This window comes from Oryctolagus cuniculus, chromosome 13 (assembly GCF_051225735.1).
Source record: "Oryctolagus cuniculus isolate XC-2025 breed Fujian yellow rabbit chromosome 13, ASM5122573v1, whole genome shotgun sequence".
Lineage (NCBI taxonomy): Eukaryota > Metazoa > Chordata > Mammalia > Lagomorpha > Leporidae > Oryctolagus > Oryctolagus cuniculus.
The window spans coordinates 38,770,342-38,796,983 of NC_142879.1; the positions used below are offsets into that span (position 1 = coordinate 38,770,342).

General features: G+C 51.3%; 1 protein-coding gene across 3 annotated transcripts in view; it reads left to right on the top strand.

Annotated features, from left to right (window-relative positions):
* CNIH3 (cornichon family AMPA receptor auxiliary protein 3) overlaps positions 1-26,642 on the top strand; it is a 113,845-nt gene that overhangs the window by 39,301 nt on the left and 47,902 nt on the right. For 2 of the 3 annotated variants that reach the window (XM_051820600.3, XM_002717483.6), the window contains exons 2-3: positions 16,810-16,878; positions 20,492-20,539. In XM_051820600.3, the coding sequence (XP_051676560.1) occupies positions 16,810-16,878; positions 20,492-20,539 (117 nt within the window). Of the gene's footprint in view, positions 1-16,809; positions 16,879-20,491; positions 20,540-23,326; positions 23,508-26,642 lie in introns of those variants that run through there. The other variant, XM_089311440.1, reaches the window with a different exon arrangement.

Consider the following 26,642-nt stretch of genomic DNA (forward strand, 5'->3'; position numbering starts at 1 on the left):
GTGCTGGCCCACTCCAGCGACCAGCCAAGTTTTGATAGCTGAAGCAAATGATCGACTAGGTTACATTTTCCTCCTCAATCATTTTTCTGGCGAATTATATTTCAAAGGTGACGGCAACATGTGGGGTATTGCGTGTGAATTTTGTGTTTCTCTTTCTTAAATTGAGAGGAGCCCCTGGATTTTAGGCATTTCTGTATTTTCATTGATCACTCTGACACGCTTCCTGCGAGAACAAATCTGTTAAGCCAGCTACGTAACTCTGCAGCCCCTTGTAAGCGGTCTCTCTGAAGTGGGGGTGCTGCACGAATTCCCAGCTTCTGTTGCTTCTTTTCTTTCTTTCTTTTTTTTTTTTTTTTTTTTGACAGGCAGAGTGGACAGTGAGAGAGAGAGACAGAGAGAAAGGTCTTCCTTTCCCGTTGGTTCACCCTCCAATGGCCACCGCGGCCTGCATGCTGCAGACCCGATGGCAGGAGCCAGGTGCTTCTCCTGGTCTCCCATGGGGTGCAGGGCCCAAGCACTTGGGCCATCCTCCACTGCACTCCCAGGCCACAGCAAAGAGCTGACCTAGAAGGGCGGCAACCGGGACAGAATCCGGCGCCCCGACCGGGACTAGAACCTGGTGTGCCGGCGCCACAGGCGGAGGATTAGCCTAGTGAGCCACGGCGCCGACCCTCTGTTGCTTCATAACATGGCTTCCTGGGAGGCCAGAGATCCACTGTGAACACAGGGAAAAAGGCGATGCTCCTTTTTTTTTTTTTTTTTTTTTTTTTTTTTTTTTTTGACTCACGGGTAAAGATTTTTAAGCTGCTTCCCAGTTGTTCAGATACTGCGTCCTTGTTCGAGGGTTTCTTTTTGTGTTTGAGTAGGGAGGGTCTTCTATATGTTGATGCTGCAGTATTTATTCTGTTTTTCTTTGGTCATGAACTGGGAGTGGCCCCAGGTGACACTGGTTTTAGCCATCGGCCGAGGCACAGTTCTCAAACAAGAATCAGCAGACGTCTGGCAAAATTTGTTTCTCTCCAGCAACTCCATCCGGTGGGTCACTTCCTGTGGTCCCATAGGGCCACACTTTGCGAATCCTTGATTCTGTAGGCTTCCTTAGGAAGCTGCATCGCTCAAGGCCAGGTTCCCCACAGGAGCAGTGCTGAGTTTGATTTTTTTTTTTGTTTAAGGGTGTGGTAGCTGGTGGCACTGGTGGGGTAGTTCCATTCTCTGTGATGTGGAGTGCTCAGGACCTGGTTCCTCCCTGCTGTGCGTGCTGACACATAGCCAGAGCACCTGGGGACTGCAGCCTGGCCTAACCGCAGGGGCTCTTTTTGGTGCAGGTGCCAGTCATTGCCTCAGTGGAAAATGGAAGACACATCCCTGGGGCTCACTGAGGTGAGTGTAGCAAAAGGACTGTTGGCAGAGGTGGCCCAGGGTTAAGAAACCAGCAGGGTGGGGAAGTTGTTGCCACTCCCAGGTGGGAGGAGGCTGGAGGACCAGCTGTGCTCGGAGCTTCATGGGGGGCCTTACATGGAAGAGCAGAGACACTGCCAAGCCACAGGACAGCCAGGAGAGGACCTGAGAGTAAGTACCCCCAACAGGCCCCCCCATCATCTGCTGGTGCCTCATGTTGGCAAGAGGAAGGGGGGTCAGAGAGTGTTGTCTTTGGGGGTCTGCTCCCAGCACCAAGGTCATGTGGAAAAGGGTGAAGAGGGACTCGGAGGGGTGGTGCTGTGATGTAGCAGGTAAAGCCACTGCTGGCAGTGTCAACATTCCAAATGGGTGCATGTTTGAGTCCCGGCTGCTCCTCTTCTGATCCAGCTCTCTGCTATGGCCTGGGAAAGCAGTACAAGATGGCCTAAGTCCTTAGGCTCCTGCACCTGAATGGGAGACCCAGAAGAAGCTCCTGGCTCCTGGCTTCAGATTGGTGCAGCTCTAGTTGTTGTGGCCAATGGGGGAGTGAACCAGCAGATGGAAAACCTCTCTCTCCCTCTGCCTCTGCCTCTGCCTCTGCCTCTCTATAACTCTGCCTTTCAAATAAATAAATAAATAAATAATTTTTTAAGAGGGACCTGGAGGGGGAAATGGTGACTTTTCAGCACATCTGATCTTTGCTGAAGAAGAAGGCACAGCCAGGTAACCCAGAGAATCCTAGTTGGGCTCTTCAGGCTTCACCAGTCATGGTCAGTGTCAGCGTGGGCATGCTGGGCCTTCAAAGTGCAGTGCCCCTCCCGATGAGCCGCATGGAGCACCTGCCCGGGGAAGCCTTTGCTGCAGAGCCTCACCTCTCCTTATTTCTCCGACTCTCTGAGCGCCCTGCTCTCCCATCGATGGATGGAGGTGATTTGAAGCACATTCAGAATTCAGACCCTGTGGTCTCGTCTTGCCTCCTCCAAACATGTTTTATTGAGTCTGATCACTGTGTTGAGTTCTCAGCCGCTATGGAGGGATGCCACAGTAAACAGGCTGATGTCCGTGGCCATCTTTGCTGCGGGGATGCACTGTTCTCTACTGGAGTTAAGATATGTGGGTAGTCAATCCTTTTTGGATATAAAGAGTGTTGGGCAGAGTTTGTTTCCCCCAAGGAACAGGCACCTCTCTTCTTTGCTGACCCTTGGCATCTGTGTTACTGAGCACTTTCTCATCTCACTTGAGCTTCTGGGTGACCTGAAATTTTCAAGCCAATGAGTTTGGCTCTTTGGGGACCTGTGATCTTTGTGTGTGTGTGTGCGCACACATGTGTGTGTATGGATGCATGCTTGCATATGTACTTTTTTCTGGGTCTAATTTTCTTCTGTATTATTCAGTAAACTCATTCATTCTTTCTTTAACTGTGGTGTGCTTGGCCCTCATCCAGGTGTCAGGGGTAAAGCAACAGACAAAGCAAAGTGTCTTCTTTCAGGGTGCGGTTCCTCCTGGAGTCCTTGAGATGCTCATAATCTCGTGGGATTCTACATACATGTGCTTTTCATTTTTTGCATATACATGTATGTGATGGGACTCATTTTTGAGGTCAAAGCTGTCTTTTTGATTTAGGGTTTAGGGATGTGTGTCATTATGTGAAAGATAAAGTTCGTATCTGCAAATAGATTCGCAGCTGCCCATGTTCGCAGCACTGTGAAATGAGTCAGTAGCTTTAGTGATGAAGCCAAGGATTCTGCCTGTAGGTTCCCAAGGACGCTGGTGTGCTGGGTTTTTGTTGTCTGAGGATGCTTCAGGTGAGGGCTTGACCTTCCCCACATCACATATAGCTCACAGGAGCTGGAGTGAATAGTCGGGGCCGGGGGATGCTCTCAGCTGGTCCTGAGTGTGACACCGTCCAGTTATTTTAAATTTTTTTATTTTTATTTTTTAAGAAAGCTTTTGTTTAATGAATACAATTTTCATAGATACAGCTTTAGGAAAATAGTGGTTCTTCCCCCCATATCCACCCTCTCACTTCCCACCCCCACTCTCATCCCAACTCCTACTCCCTCTTCCATCCCATTCTTCATTAAGATTCATTTTTAATTAACTTTATGTACAGAAGACCAATTCTATACTAAGTAAAGATTTCAACACACAAACACACAAAGTATGAAGTACTATTTGAAAACAAGTTTTACAGTTAGTTCTCATAGTACAACTCATTAAGGACAGAGGTCCTACATGGGGAGCAAATGCACAGTGACTCCTGCTGTTGATTTAACAATTGACACTCTTATTTATGGTGTCAGTGATCACCCAAGGCTCTTGCAATGAGCTGCCAAGGCTATGGAAGCCTTTTGAATCCACAGTCTCCCTCAGTATTTAGACAAGGCCATAATCAAAGTGGAAGTTCTCTCCTCCCTTCAGAGAAAGGTACATCCTTCTTTGATGACCACTTCTTTCCACCAGAATCTCACAGAGATCTTTCATTTAGGTCATTTTTTGCAAATATACCTTGGCTTTCCATGTCTGAAATGCTCTCATGGGCTTTTCAGCCAGATCTGAATGCCTTAAGGGCTGATTCTGAGGTCAGAGTGCTGGTTAGGACATTTATCATTCTATGAGTCTGCTGTGTGGATTGTTGTCCAGTTTTGATTTAGTAGATCCAGTGCAAGGCCTCCACCCCCTTGTATTTTGATGACTTCCATGAGAAATCTGAAAAGTTTACCATCCCTGTCCATGTTCAGAAATGCCCATTTAATGCACTGTCCTAATTTTTTCCACAAGGAAACTGAGGGACAGGGTGAGCAGGGTGATGCTCAGAATCACACAGTCAGGAGCAAAGCCTGGAGCTGCTCACTGGTTCCTAACTCACACAGTGCCCTTTCCATGAGCCTAGGCTGTGCACCTGAGCATGTAGACGGCTCCAGCAGAGAGGTGCGGCGTTGACTGCTCTGCAGTGACCTCCTGGACTTGCTGATTGGCCTCAACCCAGGGCTGGTAAGGGTCCCAGTGGGGGTCACAGCCTGTGTGTACACTTCTGGTTTCCTTTGTATTGTGGTCACTACTCTTTCACTGAAGTAGACTAGTGAATTTCTAATGCCTGGCTTTTAAAACTTCTCAAAGCAGATGGTGCTACTTAGAAAAATCTAAATAAAACGTTGAGCACCCGCTGGGGGAGGGAGTATCTCTGCAGGAGATTGGTGAAGGGGATGCTTGTCTTAGAAGCCCTGGGTGTTTCCACAGAGAGCTACAGCTCAGCCTTCAGCTGCCAATGCACAGGTTCATGCCAGTTTGTAGGAAACGGCTGCCCCAATGAAGGCTCTGCCAGGAAGGCTCTGCCAGTTGGATGCACCATGGGGCTAAACCGACTGCATGTTATGCACTTTTTCTTCATAGCTGATTCTCCATTTGGTTTTGAGGACTTGAATGTTAAAGCCTAAAATTTAAGTCCTGGTACAAATTCTTCTAGGAATGAGTTCTAGATCCACCAGAACAGTCTTTTCTGGGCTATTCATGTCTTACCCAGATGATTACATGGCTTTACCTCCCTTGAGTCGGGTTTACAACAGAAGCGTCCGGCCTGTGGAGTGCATGAGGAAGGCAAAGTTGTGGGTGTGGGCTGGCCCTGCCCAGGCAACCAGCCGCAGGAGGAATGGGATGTTCAGGGCATCCGTGGCAGGCTAATTTTTAAGTTGACAGTTTTGTTGGCATACAAATGATGCCATAAACACCCGGTGGCCCTTGGCAGGGAGAAGTTTCTGCACCCCTGGTTTACAGGGATTGCCGAGACCACGGTCTCCTTCAGGGTAGTTTGCAGTTGAAATGTCACTCTTCCTCTTGAAATAGCTCTTCCTGAGTCCTAGCACCTCCTGTCACAGGGAGGTCTCACTCTGCGCCTGTGGGTGAGTCCGTCGAGGCTTGTCTTCTCTTTCCAGCTCCAAGCACGGTGCTTGGCATGCAGTCATTGCTCGTTAAACATTCAGCGAATGCAGTGAACTCTGATCTCATGAGGTAACCCAGCGTGGCATCCAAAGACAGAAGATGACTAAGGAGAGCCCTACAATTTCATAAAGAAAGTAGAAAATACTATCAAATTCTATCTTTCGAGTCTTAGGAGCAAGGAAGAACCTCTTCAATGAACTTCAAAATGTGTGGAACGTGAGGCAACAATGGATGAGATTGATTTTCGTTCAGTGAAGCGCAGCAGGGGCATGGACAGGTAACCCGTGGCAAGGTGACCAGTGAGAGAAGGCGTTCAGGACGTCTGAAACAGAAAGTATCTCGACCTATGCTTATACCAATGCCAGGTTCAAATGGATCAGTGGCAGCAGTCCCGTTGCAAGATGGGCAGAGCATGTAGACAGGGTGGTTGACAGAAAAGGGAACCCCAAGGGCTGAGCCTCATGGGAAAAGATGCTGTAACTCATCCCTGGAGAAATGGGGATCCCAACCACAGAGAGAGCCTGTTGTGCCTGGGGGACTGAAGAAACTAGAGAGCTGGAGGCTGCAGGTATCTGTGCAGAAGTGCATGGGGGTCCTCAGCTGTGCTGGGACACACTTAGAGGGGCAGCTGGGTGAAGGAGTCCCGCTGGACACATGGTAAACTCATGACTCAGTGGGCCCGCTCCTGGGTGAAAAGCCATGAGAATATTTCAGGCATGGAAAGCCAAGACACTGTGGCAAACAGTGTCCTACATGAAGGATCTCTGTGAGTGAGACCCCAGTGGAAAGAAGTGGTCATCAAAGAAGGAGGTGCTTTTCTCTGAAGGGAGGAGAGAACTTCCACTTTGATTATGGCCTTGTCTAAATACTAAGGGAGATTGTGTATTCAAAAGGCTTCCACAGCCTAGGCAGCTTATGGCAAGAGCCTCACATTATCACTGACATCATATATAAGAGTATTAATTGTTAAATCAACATCAGAAGTCACTGTGCACTTGCTCCCCATGCAGGACCACTGTCCTCAAAGAGTTGTATTATGAGAGTTAACAGTAAAACTTGTTCTCAAAGATTTATTTTGTTTTAGTGTATTAAGTGGAGGATATTCTTATGTCTCATAAGTTTTAGTTATGCCTAAGTATGTAACTCCATTGCTTGTTTTCTTAGGTGCTTCCTTAATTAATGATAGAACTCATTCTCAAGGACTTACTTTCTTTTAATGTATTAAGTGGAGGATATTCTTATGTCTCACAAGTTATAGTTATGTCGAAGTGCTCACAAAACATGTATTATTCTTGGGTGCTTCTTTAAAATTAAGTTTCTAAAAAAAAAGTGAAATTAACTTTGAGATGCAATGACTTTGAGCCTTTGTCTTAACTGTTGAGGAACTATTTTTTTTTTCATGCAAATTGTTGAGCTCTTTACTTAGTATATAGTTGGTCTTCTGTGTATAAAGTTAATTGAAAATTGATCTTAGTGGAGAATGGGACTGGGAATGGGAGTGGGAGGAGAAGGAGGGGTAGGAGTGTGGGTGGGAGAGTGGATATAGTGGGAAGAATCACTGTATTCCTAAAGTTGTACTTATGAAATGCATAAAATTGTATGCCTTAAATAAAAGGTTTCTTTGGGAAAAAAAAACAATTTAAAAAAAAAGAAAAAGAAAACAAACAACCAAAAAAAACCCCTCCATCCCTGGACCAGAGCTAACATCATTACACATTCTTGCTTGGTTTGATTAAAAGATCCCATATGCTGATGAACAATTGATGCCCTGCTGAATAGGCCAGTGCTCCTAGAAGCTTCCGTGTTTTGGTCAATATTTGAAAGAGTTACAGAGAAAGAGAGGGAGAGAGAGAGATGTTCTAGCCACTAGTTCATTCCCCAAATGGCTGCAATAGTTCATTCCCCGAATGGCTGAGCTGGGCTGAAACCAGGAGCCAGGAGCTCCATTCTGGTCTCCCTCATGGGTGGCAGGGGCCTAAGCACTTGAGCCATCTTCTGCAGCTTTTCCAGGCTCCTTAGCAGGGAGCTGGCTCAGAAGTGGGGTGGCCAGGACTCAAACCCTGGACTCATATGGGATTTTGGTGTTACAGGTGGAGGCTTAACCGGCTGCACTGCAATGCCAGCCCCTGCTGCTGTGTCTTGAGTTGATGCAGGATGATGGAAGCCAGTAAAGGCCTCACTTCCTGTGGGCTGTGTAGCTCCCACTCCAGTGCTGCCCGTGGCAGATCTGAGTCAGGCTTGTAGAACGGCAACATCGGGTCTTCGTGGAAGATACTTAGGAGTGCGGGAGCTTTCCTGATGCCCCTCCACACTCGGGTGCCTGTTCCTCCAGGGCTGGAGCAGGCTGGCGGAGCTACTTGCTTACCCAAAGGAGCAGAAAATATTGGAAGCAGAGAAGGAGAGGCTTGCAAGGGTGTGTGGAAGGTCATGTGCCCGTGGAGCTGGAAGTCGCTCCTGCAGGTTCACATTTGAGTCTAGGATGCTAGAGCAAGCCCAGGTTTGGAGGGAGGAAGGGGCCCCTGGCGCTGGGGACAGTTCCCTAGGCCTCCTCCTTGAGGGGCCTGGTTGGGGGCAGCAGGGGCTCCGGAAGGTTCCAGAAGGCTCCGAAACACCTGACTCTGCAGGCTGCTGCCCTCCTCCCAGCACCTCCCTCACCGCTTGTCCGTGCAGAGGCTGCCCTGCCTGTGGCTGTGGCTGGCAGCAAGTCCACTGAATGCAGCTCTCCCCAGGATCCTCTGTGTGGATTCCTCTCTGGCCTGGACCGCTGCCAGCTGGGATCAGTGGCTCTGTCCTGTTGTCTGCTCCCTTGCCTTCAGTCCCAGAAGGGCATGGGTCCAGGGCGTCTTTGTTTTCAGTTAATGAGATGGGGACCAATGTCAGAACTGGCTGTGCCTGCAGGTGCTGGCACAGACGAGGGCTGTACGCCAGCCTGCCCCATGCTCCCCAGTTTGTACTCGTCCTGCAGGTGAAGGGGCTTGACTGGGGGCCCCCCGATGCTTCTTTTCCCTGCTCACCTGCTGCTCAATTCCTTCCCTGCATCCCAGAGCTCGGTCCACCCAACAAGGTGGGCTGATGTCCTTACCCACCCACATCCTCAGAGTGGCTCTGCCCTTGGCTCCTACCTACAGCCCTTTGCCCCACTACAGCGATGGGCTCTCCTGGATTCAGACTGAGTGATGCTAATGACGGTTGGGGCCAGGTTGGGGAGGAGAGTCATGGACCAGAGGCACTGGCCCAAACAGCTGCATAGTGATAGTAAGCACAGAAATGCAAGTAGCAGCATTTATTGTTACTTATTTACCGTGTGCCTGGTGCTTCATGAATATTACCTCATTTAACCCTCCCCAACAACAAAGCAGGCCTGACTGGTCTCCTGTTTCCTAGGCAGGAGGAGGAAATCCTATTCATTTTACAGAGTTCTCATGCAGATCAAGTCGTTTCAGCAGGGTAATGCAGCACAAAGGCAAGGTGGGGGGGTGGCTCAGACATTTAACATCTTGGAGAAATCAGAGGCTGTTGTGGAGCAGGTGCAGGGTAAGGAAGATCCCAGGTTCTAATGCTAGCCCCTCAGTGGGGCAGCTCGCGGGAGTCATGAACTCATGTATGTTGAGATCTCAGTCACTTCTTCCTCTTCCTGGAAGGTTTTTGCCATGGTACAGCCTGCTGGTTTTTTGTTTTAAGATGTATTTATTTATTTGAAAGAATTACAGAGAAAGAGGTCTTCTATCCACTGGTTCACTACTCAAATAGCAGCAATGCCAGGGCTGCGCCAGGCTGAAGCCAGGAGCTATGAGCTTCTTCTGAGTCTCCTGCACGGATGGAGGGACCCAAGCCCTCAGGCCATCCTCTGCTGCTTTCCCAGGCCTGTTAGCAGAGAGTTGGATCGGAAGTGGAGCAGCCAGGACTCAAACTAGCACCTATATGGGTTGTCGGCCCTGCAGGAGGCGGTTTTATCTATTACACCACAATGTTGGCACCAACTTTTTTTTCTTTTTTAAAGATTTATTTATTTATTTGAAAGTCAGAGTTACACAGAGAGAGGAGAGGCAGAGAGAGAGAGGGGTCTTCCATCCGATGGTTCACTCTCCAATTGGCCGCAACGGCTGGTGCTGCACCAATCCAAGCCAGGAGCCAGGAGCTTCTTCTGGGTCTCCCATGCAGGTGCAGGGGCCCAAGGACTTGGACCATCCTCTACTGCCTTCCAAGGCCATAGCAGAGAGCTGGATCAGACGTGGAGCAGCCAGGTTTCGCACCAGTGCCCATATGGGATGCCGGCACTGCAAGTGGCAGCTGTACCTGCTATGCCACAGCGCCGGCCCCTGGCACCAACTTTTATCTTTGATTCTAAATGCTGTGGACCTGACTGACGAAGGAAGCATCCCGTGAGCGGCTTCTTAGGGTTTGTACGTTTCCTTTCATCTTCACTTGGGTTCAGGCTGCGGGGGATGGAGACAGTCCAGACGTTGGACATTGGGCGGACCCAGGCGGTGCTGCCAGTGCCCAGGCCTTTCATGCTGGGCTTCACCTGGCAGCAGCTCATTTACGGGCCTGGGTAAGTGAGAGGAGAAGATGCAGGGTGGCTGCAGGGCCTCTGGGGATGGACTGGCCTAGGCCTGGTGGTGGCAGGAGCAGGGTCCACCTTTGATGGCTCCTTTCCTTTCTGGATCTCTCCTCTCCTGGAGCCACCAGAGTGGGCTTCCTGCAGGTCCTAGCATCCCCCTCCTCTTAGCAGCATCTCCTGTGGGAGCTCGGATCCCACCCTGGAGCTCCACCGTGGCCCTACTTTTTCAGGCAGGGCCCACACCACAGTGAAGCCTCAATTTGGTAGCTCCCCAGGGTCTCGGTGGTGCAGCCCCTGAAGAGCAGCTTCCCTTGCTTTGGCCCCGTGGCTCTGCTCTGCACTCTTCTAGCCTTGTCTGTGCTCACTGGAGCCTCCCCTCAAAAGCTATATTTATTTATTTAATGCACAAAACTTCATGAGTTTCGAGACACCTGCATACCTGTGAACCTATCACCACAGTCTATGCTATAAACATACCAAGTCTCTATCAGAAAAAATCTGGTTAGAGAAAAAGCAGGAGAGATGCCCTGGGGCGGGAGAGGAGCAATAAGAAATGAGAGTAGCTTTGAATATAAATCCGTACATTTGACAACTTTGATGAAATGAGCCAGATCCTTGACATCACAGCAGGAAATAGGAATAATGCTGCATATGTAAGGAAATTAAATTTGCAGTTTAAACCTTCCCACAGAGAAAACTCTAGGCGTTAGGGGAAAATGGAGAAAATCTTTGTGGTCTTACAAATTCTTAGAACCAAAGAGGTTCTTGGTGTGATACCAAAAGTGTGAGTCGTAAAAGGAAATGTGAATGGCGTAAGCTGATGTGTGTCAGAATGCAAAGCTGGCACTCTTACAAGTGTGCTAAGCACGAGAAGACAGGCAGGAGAACGGAAGATTGCTAATGACGTGACCTACAGGGGGCTTGTATCCAATACGCGTAAATAGCTCTCTAAAATCACCAATAAGAAAACATCTGCTGGGACTGGCATTGTGCGTAACAGGTTAAGCCACCACGTGTAACGCCAGCATCCCATATGGGTACTGCGGTACTGCTTTGAGTTCTGGCTGCTCCACTTCTTCTTCTTCTTCTTTTTTTTTTTTTTTTTTGACAGGCAGAGTGGACAGAGAGAGAGAGACAGAGAAAGGTCTTCCTTTTGCCGTTGGTTCACCCTCCAATGGCCACTGCGGCTGGCGTGTGGCGGCTGGCGTGCTGCAGCCGGCACACCACGCTGATCCAATAGCAGAAGCCAGGTACTTCTCCTGGTCTCCCATGGGTGCAGGGCCCAAGTACTTGGGGCATCCTCCACTGCACTCCCGGGCCACAGCAGAGAGCTGGCCTGGAAGAGGGGCAACTAGGACAGAATCCGGCGCCCCGACCGGGTCTAGAACCTGGTGTGCCGGCGCCGCAAGGCGGAGGATTAGCCTAGTGAGCCGCGGTGCCAGCCCCTGGCTGCTCCACTTCTAATGTGCCTGGGAAAGCAACAGAAGATGGCCCAAGAACTTTGGCCTCTGCACTCATGTGGGAGAATCAGAAGAAGCTCCTGGCTCCTGGCTTCAGATCAGCTCAGCTCTGGCTGTTGCTGTCATTTGGGGAGTAAACCAACAAATAGAAGACCACCCCCTCTCTGTCTGTCTCTCTGTCTTTCTCTCTCTCTCTCTCTCTGGTTCTACCTCTCTCTGTAACTCTGTCTTTCAAATAAATAAAATAAATCTTTAAAACTCCTGGCTCCTGGCTGTGGTCTGGCCCAACCTTGGTCATTGCAGCCATTTGGAGAGTGAACCAGCAGATAGATCTCCCTCTCCCTTCTCCTCCCCTCCCCCTGCAACTCTGCCTTGCAATTAAATAAATCTAAATAAACCTGCTAAATTAAAATAGATGGAGAACAAACAAGATTTTTAAAAAAGATTTTTTAATTTATTTGAAAGGCAGAACAAGAAAGAGGGAGAGAGAGAGAAAGAGATCTTTTATTTACTTGTTCACTCCCCAAATGGCCACAACAGCCATGCTTGGGCCAGGACAAAACCAGGAGCCTGAACCTCTGTTTGGGTTCCCCACGTGGGTGACAAAGACTCAAGCACTTGGGCTGTCTTCCCAGGCACATGAGAAGGAAGCTGGACTGGAAGTGCAGGAGATGGTCTGATACAAGGTGCCTGCATTAGAGGCAGCGGCCTAATCCACTGTGCCAGCCCGAATGTAGATTCCACCAAGGAAGAGGTGCAGACGACAGCAAAGTCCACGAGAAGACACTCCCCACCGTTAGTCACTGGAGAGGTGCAGTTACAGCTGCAGCGAGATAACCTGCGTTCCCACTGGTCTGGCCAACGTAAAAACATGAAACTGACAGGACCACGTTTTGGCTAGGATACAAAGTGACTGGAGCTCTCCTATGCTGCTTGTGGGAATGCAGCCTCTTGGGAAAGCGTTGCATCCGTTTCTTCTAAGGTTACACATGTGCTGACCCCACAGATCAGCAACCCCTTCTTGTTTACCCAAGGAAGTGAAAAACTCACTTTTAGACAAAAGCCTTTATGCAAATGTTTATGACAGCTTTATTCAGGATTGCCCAAGTCTGGAAGCAGCCCAGATGTCCTTTAGCAGGTGAATGAGTGAGTGAACTGTAGCTTGGCTGCACATGGCGTCCTACTCAGCCGTACAAAGGAGCAACTATTCGTAGAGGCACCAGTGCGGCCTAAGCTTAAATGCATTATGTTAGAAAGAACGACTCCTGTGTCTCCTACTGCATGATTCCACTTCTGTGACTTTCTGGAAAAGGCAGAGTTAGGTTTGGAGAACAGATTAGTGATTGCCAGCCAGGGAGCAAGGGGTTAGGGATTAGGAATGGGAGTTGATTCCAAAGGGGCGATGGGGGAATTGTTTTGGGGGGTGATAGAGTGGTAGAACCATTCTGTATTGTTTTAAATTTTATTTATTTGAGAGCAAGAGAGTGAGAGAATGAATGTTTCCATTAGCTGGTTCACTCCCCCAAATATCTGTGACAGCCGGAGCTGGGTCAGTCTCTCTGAAGCCAGGAGCCAGGAACTCCATCTGGGTCTTCCACGTGGGTGGCAGGGACCGGACCACTTGAACCATCACCTGCTGCCTCCCAGGGTGTGTGTTAAGAGGAAGCTGGGATCTGGAGCGGAGCCAGGACTTGAGCTCAGGCGCTCTGTTAAGGGCTGGGTCTGTTCTGAGTAGCAGCTTAGTCCTTGTGCCAAAATACCTGCCCTTGCCATTCTGTGTCTTGATTGAGGAGGAGTTCCTGTGACTGCATTTGTTGAGAGAGAAACATTCGCCCAAAAGAGTGGATTTTCCTGTGTTACCTTTTTTTTTTTTTTGGACAGGCAGAGTTAGAGAGAGAGAGAGAGAGAAAGGTCTTACTTCCGTTGGTTCACCCTCCAAATGGCCGCTATGGCTGGTGCACTGCACTGACCTAAGCCAGGAGCCAGGTGCTTCCTCCTGGTCTCCCATGTGGGTTCCACTGCCTTCCCGGGCCACAGCAGAGAGCGGGACTGGAAGAGGAGCAACCAGGACAGAACCGGCGCCCCAACTGGGACTAGAACCCAGGGTGCCGGCACCACAGGCAGAGGATTAGCCTAGTGAGCCGTGCGCCAGCCCCTGTGTTACATTTTGAAGTAAAGAAATGAGAGTGAGAATTGGAGTACTCTTGTCATTGGGTCAGCAGTGAAGGTGCTGCTGGTACTGTCAGGTGCGGTGGAGCCTCAGAGGTACCCCAAGAAGCTGGTCTGTGCATACAGTGGAATTAAACTGTGCCAGCCACTCGAGTGCCCATCCCTGGACCGTGGCATTGTTGTGCAGAAGACACTCCCAGACCGCCCTGATGTTAATGACTTGGCTGCAGATAGAACTGTGCAGTGCCACTGCATCCTCTGCACTGCAGTGCCTGTGGCTTCTGCTCCAGGACATGGGGCAGGAACCTGGGCCTGGGCCTGTATGAACTCGGGCTACACACAGGGTACCCGGGGTTTCCTTCCTCTGCGAGTCTCTGTTCCATTCTAAGGGGGAATTTGCTCCTTTTTCTCTACATCGTTGGGGTTTATGTTTGCTTCTCTTTGGGTGTTTCGGGAGGCAGGAGAATGTTAAGGGCACCTGCTTAGGTTTTAGTGTCAGGCACCAGACCAGTGATCTTGGCTAAGTCATTTAAATATTTTTGGCATCAGCTTTTTCATTTCTAAAATGGGAATGTGTATTAGGATTTGTAGCTGGGAGATAGATTGTGTCTCCAGAGATTGGACCCATGGATTGGACCCAATAGGGAGGAATTAATTGGGATAAAGATCAGTTCCTCTTCTCGGGCTCCCAAATCCAGCAGCGCTCATGCAGAATGACATGGACTGAGTGGAACTGACGCCCATGAGGGAGACTCAGGGCTTTTAGGTAACACAGGTTCGGTGGAAAGCCAGGGATGTGTGGTGGCCACAAAAGGACCAGTCCAGTCAGGCTCCTTAAAAGAAGCACAGGCTACAGAACAGAGGGGTGAGTGATGCTCTTAATCTCTGCGCCAGCCCACCTCACCTTGGGCCGGGGGCTCTGTCCCGGATGTTCCACTGTACCATGGATGTTTACAGCCTTTGATGCCAGGACAGGACAGTCAAATGACAGGTGACCGAGAATCGGTTTGTGTAAATAACAGTTGGAGAGATTGAGCTGGAAGAAGAAGGATTTCCTGGGGTCATACAGCCGAGAGTACGTAAGGGAACTCCTTGCGGAGGAGTGATTTGACCCGAGGCTGTCTTTGCCTGGAATTAGAGCTGTCCGATGGAACTTTCTGTAATGATGGAGATGTTTTGTGTTTCTGCTGTGCAGAACCTATTAGATTAGTGCTTTCTGAGCTTTCAACTGTGGCTACAAAGGACATTTTAATTGATAAGTAATTGCTTGTGTCTAGGGGCTACCGTATTGGACAGTGCAAGTCTAGAGGGCAAATAAGAGCATGGGCCAGAGGCTGGTGATTTTTTTCCACCAAAGGCAGGAGAGTACACATCTGGGGCTTTACAGGACGTTGACTCTGTTGCCTCTGCTTGGCTGTGCCTCTGTCATGTGGACGCAGTGTGCCCAGAAGTGTGTCACTGTGTTCCAGTAAAACTCTATGGACCCCAAATTTGAATTTACTATAATGGCCACACGTCACAAAATATTATTCTTTTTTTTTTTCAACTATTTAAAAAAGTGCGAAAGCCATTGTTAGCTCACAGGTTGTACAAAAACTGGTGAGCGGCTGGACGTGGCCTGTGGGCTGTAGTTTGCTGCCATGGGTAGACTGCGGGTGGACACTTCAGCGAGCCACGTGTCAGTTCAGAAAAGCATGGTGATGATTAGCTAGAGGTAGCCAGAGAGGGGACATGCAGCCTCAGGAAGTGGTGAACCTCTGTTGCGGAACAGTTTAAGTATAAACTGGATGATGAACTGTCTGGGGAGGGATGCTGTAGAAGTGGGTCCATTTAGTACAGGCGATTCTAGGGTTTTCTTTTACTTTGGTAGGAGTATCGAAGTGAAGATGACGTTTGACTATTTACTTAATTTAAGAAAGTAATATGAAACTCAAGTCTGCCTCACATGTAGTAACCTTGTTCTACTTTGTCCTTTTCTCATGTTGACCATTGCTATTTCTCCTGAGTCCTTTGAAAAAATGTTTATTTGTATTTATTTTAAAGAAAGAAGGAGAGAGGGAGGGAGGGAAGGGAAAGAGAGAGAGAAGAATCTTCTCTTAGTAGATTCACTCCCCAAATGTGTGCAACAGCTGGGCAGAGCCAGGCCAAACCCAGGAGCCTAGAACTCCGTCCAGGTCTCCCATGTGGGTGGCAGGGCCCCAAGTACTTGAGCTGCCCGCTGCTGCCTCCTGGGGTGAGTACTGGCAGGGAGCTGGAGTCAGAAGCAGAGCTGGGACATGAACCAGGTTCTCGGATGTGGGATGCAGATGTCCTACACGTCGTCTTAGCTGCTTGGCCAGAGGCCCGCCTCTGTGACTGCTTCACAATGATCCTCATAGCCGCTCTGTAGAAGGAAGTTGTTTCCTCTTGCTTTGTCCTTACTGTCAGCCCCACGTCACTGGGTCGGGGACGGTCCGCGCTGCTGAGCGGGCGTTCTTGCTTCGGCAGTTCTGCCAAGCGTCTGGGGACCCCTGGGCTGTGCCTTACTGGGGAGTTGGTATTGGCCATTTATGTGCAGTGGAAGAGACAAGGTTGAGAGAACCTGAGGCTTCCCACCCTCAGAGGGGACATGCCCCTGGCCACATACCGCCTCATTCCACCGTGTAGCCCACCTGCTGCAGACAGCCTGGTTGGGGTTAGGATGCAAACTTGAGAGCCCTTACCCCTGAGTTAATTCTTTCCGTGGGTGGGTCGTGCCTCCCGCGACTGGAGAAGCTCCCCTGTACCATTCTGCCCCTGGACAAGGGGGGGAACCGCTGCTGTCCGGGCAGGCTTTCTTCAGACTGATCTCTAGGGCCGCGTCCAGTGGACCCGCTGCCCGGGTGCCGGTTGTCCAGTCTGTGGACCGTTAGACGTGCGGTCATTTCTGTTCCTGTCGATGCTGCTTCCTTGTTATTTTCTTTTGCCCTTTTGCCTGCCTCTTGAGCATTTCACTCCCAGTCCATGCCTCTATCTACAGCCCAGCCTGCCCTCGCCACAGTAGTTTCTCGACATTTTGGTGAGGCACAGGAGGCTTAGCTAGCTTTCTCTGGGGCCATCTGAAGCACACCCAGAAGTAGGCTGAAGAGCGTAATCAATGTGCCCATCATCAGCTCGAGCGGTGACCAGCTCCTGACTGATCTGATGGCCCCCGCAGGTCCCTCTGCCCTCCCATAGCACTTTGGGGCTAACCTTCAGGGAGCTTTAGACACGGTGGGCCGACCCACCTGTGCACTAACACGAGTGTCCTGTATTCTTTTTCAGATAATTGCCTTTGATGAGTTAAGGACGGACTTTAAGAGCCCCATAGACCAGTGCAATCCTGTGCACGCGGTAAGTCATGGTGACAGCGACGAGTCGGCGGCTGCCCAGGGCCTGGCCAGGCGGGCGAGGATTTTGATGAGTAGGATGAGTAAGAACACCTGTCTGCTGACTGAGCCTCTGTTGCTGGCTCGAGGTTGTGGAGGCGCCTGCTCATTCTTGAGGTCTTGAGCTATCCTGCAGGGCAAGCCTGAGGGCCCCAGTAGCCCAGGGGACGGGCTTGCCGTGCCCTGGCTGTTGAGTCCTCAAGGCCCCGTGTTAATGGCTTTGGTTCCTCCTCGTTGAGCAGAGAGAGAGGCTCCACACTGGCTGGCCTGTTGGTTGCTCTGCCCTCTCTACTTGCGTGCCAGGTTTCTCAGGTGGGGATTTGGTGGGTAGGGGGGCACACAAGGCTCCTGGCACCTTATCCACAACTAGCATGTGTTCATCTCGGAGAGTTCTGCGATCTGAGGCCAGCTCACCTCCTGGGGACATCCGACACAGTCTAGTTGTTCCGGTTCAGGTTAAGTGCGGGGGAGCCCACCTGCCTCAGCACACGTGGCTCCTGGGGTCTCCCTGCTCGTCTCGGTGGTCAGGGCCCACATGCTGCCCTTCTGTCTGCCTGGTTGTACCTCTGATTGGGAGCCTCTGCATGGATGTGGAAAGAGAGGCCTCGATTCAGGGAGCAGAGGGGGTGCCATTTCTCTTGGGGGTGGGGGGAGGGTGGGTGTGGGCAGTTTGCTTCTCTGGTTAGCACACCCCAGAACCAGGGCCAAGTGTGTGTGCAGGCAGCGCCTCCTCCAAACTTCTTCCAGGCCAGCACTGCTGAGGTCAAAGGCTATCCCAGGGCACTTCTCAACCCCAGCTTGCTGGTTCTGTGTTTGGTTGAGGTCCCCCCCTGGGCCACGGTTTCTAGTACCAAAGCAAGTTCCTGCCTATTTGAAGAGCTTTGTTGCTATTTGAGGCCAGAAGCTGTAGAGAGATCACGAGGCTGTTCTGGGTGGGACCACCTGAAACTGGGTGTCACCCGGCATTGTCCTTGGCCACTGAGACAGAGGGGGCCCTTGTCCTTATTAGCTGCGGGACCCCAGGAGGCCCCACACACTCATTTGGAAGAGCAGGCTTCAGCGCCTTCCTCTGCAAAGTAGACAGGCCTTATTGGAACTGTCATTTGTTTCTGGAGTTTTTACCGTGAGTTAGGAACTTTACGTAAATAACCTGTAATCCTCACAAAAACTCTGCCAGATGAGGGTCATTGACCCAGCTTGTATCCTCCTAGCGGACTCATCCAGGGACTCGGAACTTGAACCTGGGTCTGTGTGGCTCTGAGGCACACGTTCTTTCCACCTGCTCTGTTGTCTCTCTAAAGAGACCTGAGTGTATGCAGTGTGAGGCTGCCTTTGGCACCACGTGCTTTGATCCCATGAGATAGAGCCAAACCCTTGACAGTCAGCTGTGTAAACATCACTTCAGAAATGTCCTGTATTTCGTGAAACTTAAAATGATTACAAGCCCATTTTGTTTGCATCCACCAGCCTCACCCTCCACCTGCGATCAGTTGGGGCTGTCAGATCTGAAACAGTTGCACCCGAGGTCTCCTGTCTTTCCCATGTGTTTGGGTTTGCACCGGCATTGCACACCTGGCTCACTGACGCCTCCCAGGGGCACCGAGCTGCTCAAACCTGAGAGCAACAGTGAGAGCACTTCCATTTCAGATGCCGGGGAAGACGGGGGCCTGCGTTCCTTCCTCCCAAATGTTCTAGGTCAAATTAGGAAAAAACAAACAAACAAAAAAACAGCAAAGCATCACATAGAGAGTGCCCTGAGCTTTCTTGTATCATCCCAGAGTAAATGTTGCTGAAGACATTTTTCCTATCGCTCGGCGAATCCCCCAAATCCCACGCTGGGTTATAGGTGATTGACAGAACCAGGAGTCATCCATGTGGAGTCCATATCCACCTTGCCATGGCGACTGCCTTATTTGGACAGAACAAACAGAACTAGGCTAGGATAAGTTCCCTGGAGCTTCTGGGAGAAGCCAGTGCAGGAATGGAACTTGCACATCGTAGGTGTCCCCCGACTGTCTGATGGAGAATGAGTGGCACAGCTGTGCAGCACTGCAGCTGGATCCTACTCCAGTCACTGACGCCACCTTCTAATTAGTTAACAAATTAATTACAGAGCCTGTGCATGAAGCTCAGACATTTCCCCGACAGCTCAGAGCCCCTAGGTGCCCCTGGGAAAGATGCTTATCTGAGATTAAAAACAAAAACAACCCTACCCCCCGCCGCCATAAAAACCATAAATGGAGCAGCATTAGACACTAGGTTCTTTATACCTGGCAGGAAGTTGAATGGTTTGGATGCCTCATTTAGCTCATCTGCAAGCTCTCTCAGCCTCTGCGGAGCCCCTGAAGCAGCACTAGAGGCTCTCAGTGGCATACAACCCCCCGACATGGCCGGCTGGCGGCTCTGGCCCTGGAAGGCCTTGTGTCCCACGTAACTGCTGGCCCGTGTGATGCATTTCTCCATGAGGGCATGAGGCTATTTGCATTTAAGATGCTCCCAAATGGCCAAGTGTTGCTGGGCTCCGTGGCGAGCCCCGGGGTGGCCGTGGAGAGGAGCTGGGTGCTGTGTGTCACTGCTCACTCCTCAGGCTTTGCCTCCGTTGACCGGCTGGGCATTCGCAGAGCTATGGAGTCTCAACAGCTGCTGTGGTTGCCGGAGAGAGGGCTGTGGTGTGTCGGGTATATGTGCACCTGTGTGCGCACACACGCAGACACACACGTGTGAAGCGGGATGCCATCTGTCCTCCCGGCCACACGGACTCTAATTTGTTCTGATGTGTGCTCCTGCCTCTGGGCTCCAGGGTGCACAGGAGTCACTTCACATGGGATTCATTTAGGGGAGTGGAAGTGGGCCAGCCACCTGTCCTCTCCCCATCCACGAGGCGTCTCATTACCATTATGTCTGCGGCAGCCAAATTGCCTCGGTAATGAAGCATGGGGTGCTGCCCGCCCCAGCTGTGTCCCGTGTGGCTATGGAAATCAAGAAAAAGGGAGGCGGCAGCTTTGAGTGCACCGTGCGGTTATCATTAGCTGCCCGGCCTTGGGGCGTCCTCCCTGGGCAGCAAGCCAGACCTCAGAGATGCACTTGGACTTCTTAGAAGGTCTTAGCCTGGGGGCACGGTTGGTGCCGAATTTAGTGGGGAGATCACTTCCCCCAGGTATACTCACTTTGGCCAGTGGACAGAGAACTGGTCCACGCATGAGAAGGCACATGCCGTTGGAGACCTGAGTGGAGGGACCTCTGAGGAGGGCCGGCTGCAGGCCGCAGGGCCCTCTGTGATCCCGTGGTACCCGTTCTGTAGCGCGACTGTCTTGTGTGGATGTGGAGGCTGAGACCTTGTCTGCAGGCAGAAGGGCATTTAAAGCTGTGCTGGGTGAGAGGCAGCCTGAGCCCCGGCTGTTTGATGGGGGAGTTCTGGTGGGAGCAAAGGAGCCTGACAAGGAGAGCAGGGGAAAGCCTGGTGCCCAGGAGGGCTCTGGGTTAGGGTCCTGGGCTCGTGGTGTGGGCTGCTCCCCGTCTTTCAGGAGGCCCCCTCACCTTCCCTCTGCTTCCTTTCTGGTGCCTCCCACCCCCGACAGAGGGAACGGCTGAGGAACATCGAGCGCATCTGCTTCCTGCTGCGGAAGGTCAGTGCCTGGGGAGGGCGGGCTCACGGGGAAGGGGGCGGGGGAGGCCTGATGCCTGCACTGAATGGCAACAGGGGTGGGGAGCTGGGAGCGAGCGGTCAGGTCATTGGAAACTGCTGGAGACCAGAGGAGCTCAGGAAAGGGGGTGGCCATCCATCAAAGCGTCAGGTCGGCAGTGGGTGGTTGCAGGTGCCCTCTGGCTGGATCTCCAGGCTCTTCGTCCTTGCGTGATGATGGATGGCATTTCCAGCTGCTGTCGCTGCACAGCCTTTGTTCCTGCCGAGTGCTGGCTCAGGAACATGCCCTCCTGACTTCGGGAAGTTTTTAACTGGGTATTGGGTTTCCTTTGAGGATTCTGGGCGTCACTCAATGTGGCAGGTTGATTGGCAGCATTATTGGGAGTGTCAGAGGGGAAGGGTGGGGGTGGTTATTAAAGGGGGGGACGTGCTATGCAGGGAGTCTCTCTGAATGGGTGGAGGGGGCTGTAGGCTGCAGCTGCCCTAAACTCATTCAGGAGGCACGCCTGTGCACCTGCAGCTCGGGATTGCTGCTCAGCGCAGCTCCATCTGGTGGGGCTGCCTCCCTCTATCAGGAAACGGATTTGCAGGGCAGTTCTTGCAGCAAAATGCATAGAGCAACAACTTGCAGGTAAACTAAGTAGCATCCGAAGTCTTGAGCCAAAGGACATCCCTGACTTATGTACGGAGAGGATGGACAGCAGGCCACAGGACCTGTCAACCTAAAGGGCATTTCTGAGCCTATCTGAATAGGAGGGAAACCAAATGCTATGCCCAGGCTGACAGAAAGGAAAACATGTTGCAGGCTTTTGAAATTTTGTCTGCATTTCAATAATGATACCTTTCACTGGGAGAGAGTGCTTAATCAAGAAGCCAATTAGTTTTCCAGCTAATCACTTGTCCTTGAATGTTTCGTAAGAAACTCCGTTAGAATTCCACATCTCCTGTGGCACGGCAGGGAAGTGTGATTAGATGAGACATGCATGTGAAAATACTGGTGCTCCAAGGAATAAAGAGTAATGGATAACATGACTTCATGAATATGTAAATCACTTTCCCCGATCGTACCTTGGACACCCACCGGCTGCTGCAGCTATCACTTCCACAGTCTGTGGATGAAGTAGCATAGAATGGAGCAAGACCAAATCAGAGCATTTTTGCTCAGACTCCAGATTGCCCTTTTTTCCCCTGACTGTCTCATCTGTGTTCTGGGCGGAGCAGCAATCCCTGTCCACGTCATTTTAGCCCTGATCGTCCTTCTGTATTGCTGGCTCCTGGACTCTGGCTGCACAGCAGGCAGTGGCCTGTGGCTGCCTCTGCCAAGGGCCTGCTGCTTACAGCCTTAAAGCCCCCAGATCTTTCAAAGGTCAGAGCCCGGGATATGTAAGTAAGCAGACTTTGCAAGCATTAGCATTGCCACTTGGAAATTTGCATATAGTTTGCATACATTTCTAGGAACAGTAGCCTGAGACGTTTCACTGCAGGGAACATCGTATGGCAAGTCCCTCTTCCTGGATTTTGCCCTTTTCACTCACTCTTGCTCCTCCTGTCCTGCCACCTGGGCTGGTGCTTAAAGTTAAACACAGTTGCTGCTCACCATGGTGCAAAAGAGCGGGGAGAAAAGTTCCACACAGACATCAGAGGACACCACAGGTGGCCTTGAAGGCTTTAGGCATCGTGACTGGGTGATCACACATTCTGCAGCCTCATGGCTTCCTGGCTCCCAGGAGAAGCTGCCCCGGAGGCTGGGGGCAGCGCCCCTTGGCACTCTTGAGGCAGAGACAAGCCGCACGCCCACAGCTTGCTTTCCGTGGGGAACTTGCTCCTTCTCAGCCCGCTTGCTGCAGGCACATCATCCCTTTAACACCGTGTGTGTGCCCTGAACGCTGGATATCGTTTTCAATGACGTCAGCCTGACTTCTTTCTGAATGTAGTTTCAGATTGTTGGTACTTCTCGCGGGCTGGCTGTTGAGGTCTTGCTGTAGCTCATGTGTTCTTTTGCTTAACTTGGGAACTCCCTTTACTTTCCAAGGTTCCTGTAGGTACTGTTTGGTAGGTCTCTCTGCTCCCATTGGAATGTCTGGAGGGGCAGGGTGGTTCATTGCCTTATCCAATGACACAGGTGTACACCAGCACTGACCCTGCTGACGGTGCTCAGTAAGTGTTAGGTAGGAGATGTGGCATAGTGGGTTAAGCCGCCGCTGGTGACATCTGCGTCCCATAGCAGAGTGCCGGTTCAAGTCCTAGCTGTTCCATTTCATCCAGCTTTCTGCTGCCGTGCCTGTGGAGGCAGTGGAGGGTTGCCCAAATACCTGGGCCCCTGCCAGCTATGTGGGAGCCCCAGATGGAATTCCTGGCTCCTGCCTTTAGCTTGGCCCAGCCCTGGCTGTTGTGGGTATTTGGATTTGGGGAGTGAACCAGTGGATGGAAGACCTCTCTCTTATACACACACACACACACACACACTCTCTCTCTCTCTCTCTCTCTCTCAAATAAATAAATATTTAAAACATATTAATTAAGAGAATAAATGAGTGCTAACTTCTATAATCTAAATCCTCATTGGGAGCAATGGGATTAGCCAGTCATCTGTTCATTTCTTCATTTCAAGGGTGTTCAAGGTACAGATGTTGCTCCATGTACAGCTTACATTGTACAATCGCATTTAACTCGGTGTTGCATTGCCGTCTGACCCAGGAGCTGTCTGGCTGACGGCAGCCCCTGTCCCCACCCTTTCCTGGCTGCTGATGCCTGCCTCGCCTTTCCGCAGTTTGAACTGAAGCCTTCCACCGTCTTCTCCCCGCACACGGGGTCCTTCAGAACCGAAGGGCATGCGTGAACTGCTGCTTCCAGGTCCTGCCTCTGCCCTGGCTGTCCACGTGGCCCACAGGGTGTGCCTGAGAGCGACTGCACAGGAGGTCATGATGAAGACATCACTGTCACAGCGTTGTTGCGAGGATGAAGGGAGATGAGACTCGTGTATCCAGCTCTTAAGTGCTCAGTGCATACGAGAGGTTGTTAGCATCCTGACCTTTAGCTGCTACCTGAAAGCTCTGTGACAGCCCTGAGCACACACTGGTGCTGAGTCAGGCCGAGGTACTCTGTGGCCGTGGGTGTGTCCCTCTCTTTTGATGTCTGAGCAGCATCGCAAGGTGGGGCCGCCTGGGCCACATTCCCCCCCACTCTGGTTGATGGGCTTCTGACTTCAGATTCCCAAGCTTTGTATGTATATACTGGGGTCGGTGGGGAGGGCTGATGGCTCTTTGTTAACATCACCCTTCCTGGGAACGTTCATCCCTTCCAAGAAATTTCTTGGAACTCGTCTCCTAAACACCCCAGGATGTGATGCATCTCAGCTGCTGATTGTTGTTAAACCGCTAAACCACCTCCTCAGCTTTCGTAGGAGAGAGGAAGGGATTTTCAAAGTGGATCCATTTTTAGCTCTATAATTATCAGCAAGTGCGTTCTTTGGGTAATTGTCTGAGCTGCAGGATGCTTGTGTCGACTTGTGCTTGTGATTCATTTTTCGTGGCAACAGCCACTTGCTTCTCGTGTGGTTCTCCCCACCAGAGCTTGCTGCAGGCTCGTGGGGCCTCTGAGCAGAGCAGGTTTGGAGCAGGACGCATCACAGAAGGCAGAGGGTAGTTTATGGGCTGCTTTGAGGCACATCTAAAGTTCTTGTGGGGAGGAGACTGGGGCCTCCTGTTGCAACTGCAAGTTCAAGGAGTGCTTGGAGGACGTGAACACGTGTGTCAGCTCTAACAGTTGATGTGAGAATAAAGAGAAGCCTGCCCCATGAGCAGTGGCCATCAAACCTTGGCACTGGCTGCCCTGGAGTGGGGGTGGGAGGGCTATTGCAATATTCATGTCTCTTAGACCAAGTTAGTCCAGCTTGCGTGAGAGGTGATTTGAAGCCAGACTGAGCCTGTTCAAGAGGGGAGCTGCTTGGGTACAGAGTATGGAATGACCCTCTGGCCTGACAATCTGGAGAGTCTCCAGTTCATGTTCTGATTTCCCCAAGAGTGTGTGCAGTCCTGCTGCAGGTTTGATGTCAGAAGCTCTAGGGGATGATGTTTCCTTCTCCCACTGAGCAGCTCTCACTAAGGTGTAGTGGAGGAGGAGGAGGATGAATGAGTGGCACTTGGGATGGGTGGGGAGGTTGACGGGAGGGACCAGGTGCCCAGGTGGAATTCTGGGAAGAACACGGAAGTGGTAAAACCACTGCTGTTCCCATGAATAGCCACCTACCTGGGCCTCCCACTCCGAGAGCCACCCCTCTGACCTAGGGAGGAGTCGTGATGTGAGAGGTAAGTAGGGCTGGAATCAGCTGCAGAAATTCCATACTGTGGTTCTGAAAGCAGACGCTGGAGGAGGTGGGGGCATGGATGTGACACTTTCACAGCGAGGAGTTGGTGGCATTCAATGAAAACATTGCATTATTCCCAATTCCTTTTTTTAAAGATTTATTTTTATTTATTTGAAAGAGTTACAGAGAGATGCAAAGAGAGGCCTTCCATATGCTGGTTCACTCCCCAGATGGTCGCAATTGCTGGAGCTGCGCCGATCCGAAGCCAGGAGCTTCTTCCAGGTCTCCCACGTGGGTGCAGGGGCCCAAGGACTTGGGCCATTTTGAACTGCTTTCCAAGGCCATAGCAAAGAGATGGATTGGAAGAGGAGCAGCCTGGACTAGAACCGGCGCCCATATGGGATGCTGGCGCTTCAGGATAGGATTTTAACCCACTGTGCCACAACGCCAGCTCTTATTCCTAATTCTTCATCTTCCTCTGGGCCCAGGACCAGCTGTATAATTTGCAGGGCCCCGTGCAAAATGCCAACGTGGGGTTCCATGTCAACAAGTTGCATTCTTACAGCTGAGCGTGCAACCAATGGCGAGGCCCCTCTGAGCTCACTGCACTGATCACACATCCCCGAAGCCAGCGCTGCCTGTGTCCGTGACCTTTGCTGTGCGATCCAGCAGTTCCTCCTGCTGGAAGCCTCTCTCCACTGATACCGTTGGGCTCTGCTGTGTGATGAGTTTGTCTGTCACGTGGAATGTGGGCAGATGTGTGTGTGAGAGACAGAGTGAGTGACCGGGGACCTATGAGCCATTGAGTGTTTCTGCTCTCTGTCCAGAAATTCTGACGTCAGCCCACTGGTGAGAGGAAGATGAGAGGCATGGGGCACAGACCTGAGTCTACCTGTAGCTGAGAACCAAGCCCCCTAGCTCCGGTGGCCCCCAGCCACCCTTTAGCTGGGTGAGCAAGGATAAATGACTGCTCTGTGATTTGTCTGTTATTTGTTATATAACGTTATTATGACAGTGGCTATGTGTTAGCAGGCGCATGTGGCACTTTTATAAAGGGACATCTTTCTTCTGTGCCAGTCCAGCCACTTGCTGACTCCACAAAGGAGCAGACCGACGGGTTCAAGCTCTGTCCCAGTTTCTTGGGGGCTCAGAGGGAGCTACGAAGTGCCTTTCTGCACCAGCACCTCCAGGAAGATGCACGCTGCTTTGGTGCACTGTGTCTGTCAGGCATCCACCTCTTGGGAGGAGTCGTTGGGGAAGATGGTGCCTTTCTCTAATTACCGGCATCTCCTGCCACGAGGGAGTCCCTTGGCTTCGAGTCTTGGTGGCTGTTAACACAGTCCTGCCCGCGGGGCTATGGAGGGAATGGCAGGTTGTAAGTGAGAGGCGTAAACTCAGCGGCGGCGGTGTGGAATGCCCGAGAGAGACCGTCCCTGCTGCCGAGTTTCCAGGCCAGGCGTCTCTGTGGCTGGGGGATTCCTGCAGTTTGATGGGAGCAGTGGCTACTTCCAGTTCTCGAGTGATTGCTCCTTGCCTTTAAAAGCATTAACTCTCTAAATCCCCACCACAGCGACACAAAGTAGGCGCTGTTAATGGCCCCACTTCACAGGAAAAGAAAACTGAGGCTTGGAGAACTTCAGCCTGGCTCCCAGGGTCCCTCAGAGCTGGGGCTCCTCTGTGTCTGCCCGGAGTCCATGTCTGGAATCACCACATTGTGGGACAAGGTGCTGGCTGAACTCGAAACACACTCCTTCAGGGCCACCACTGCTGTCACGTGGCT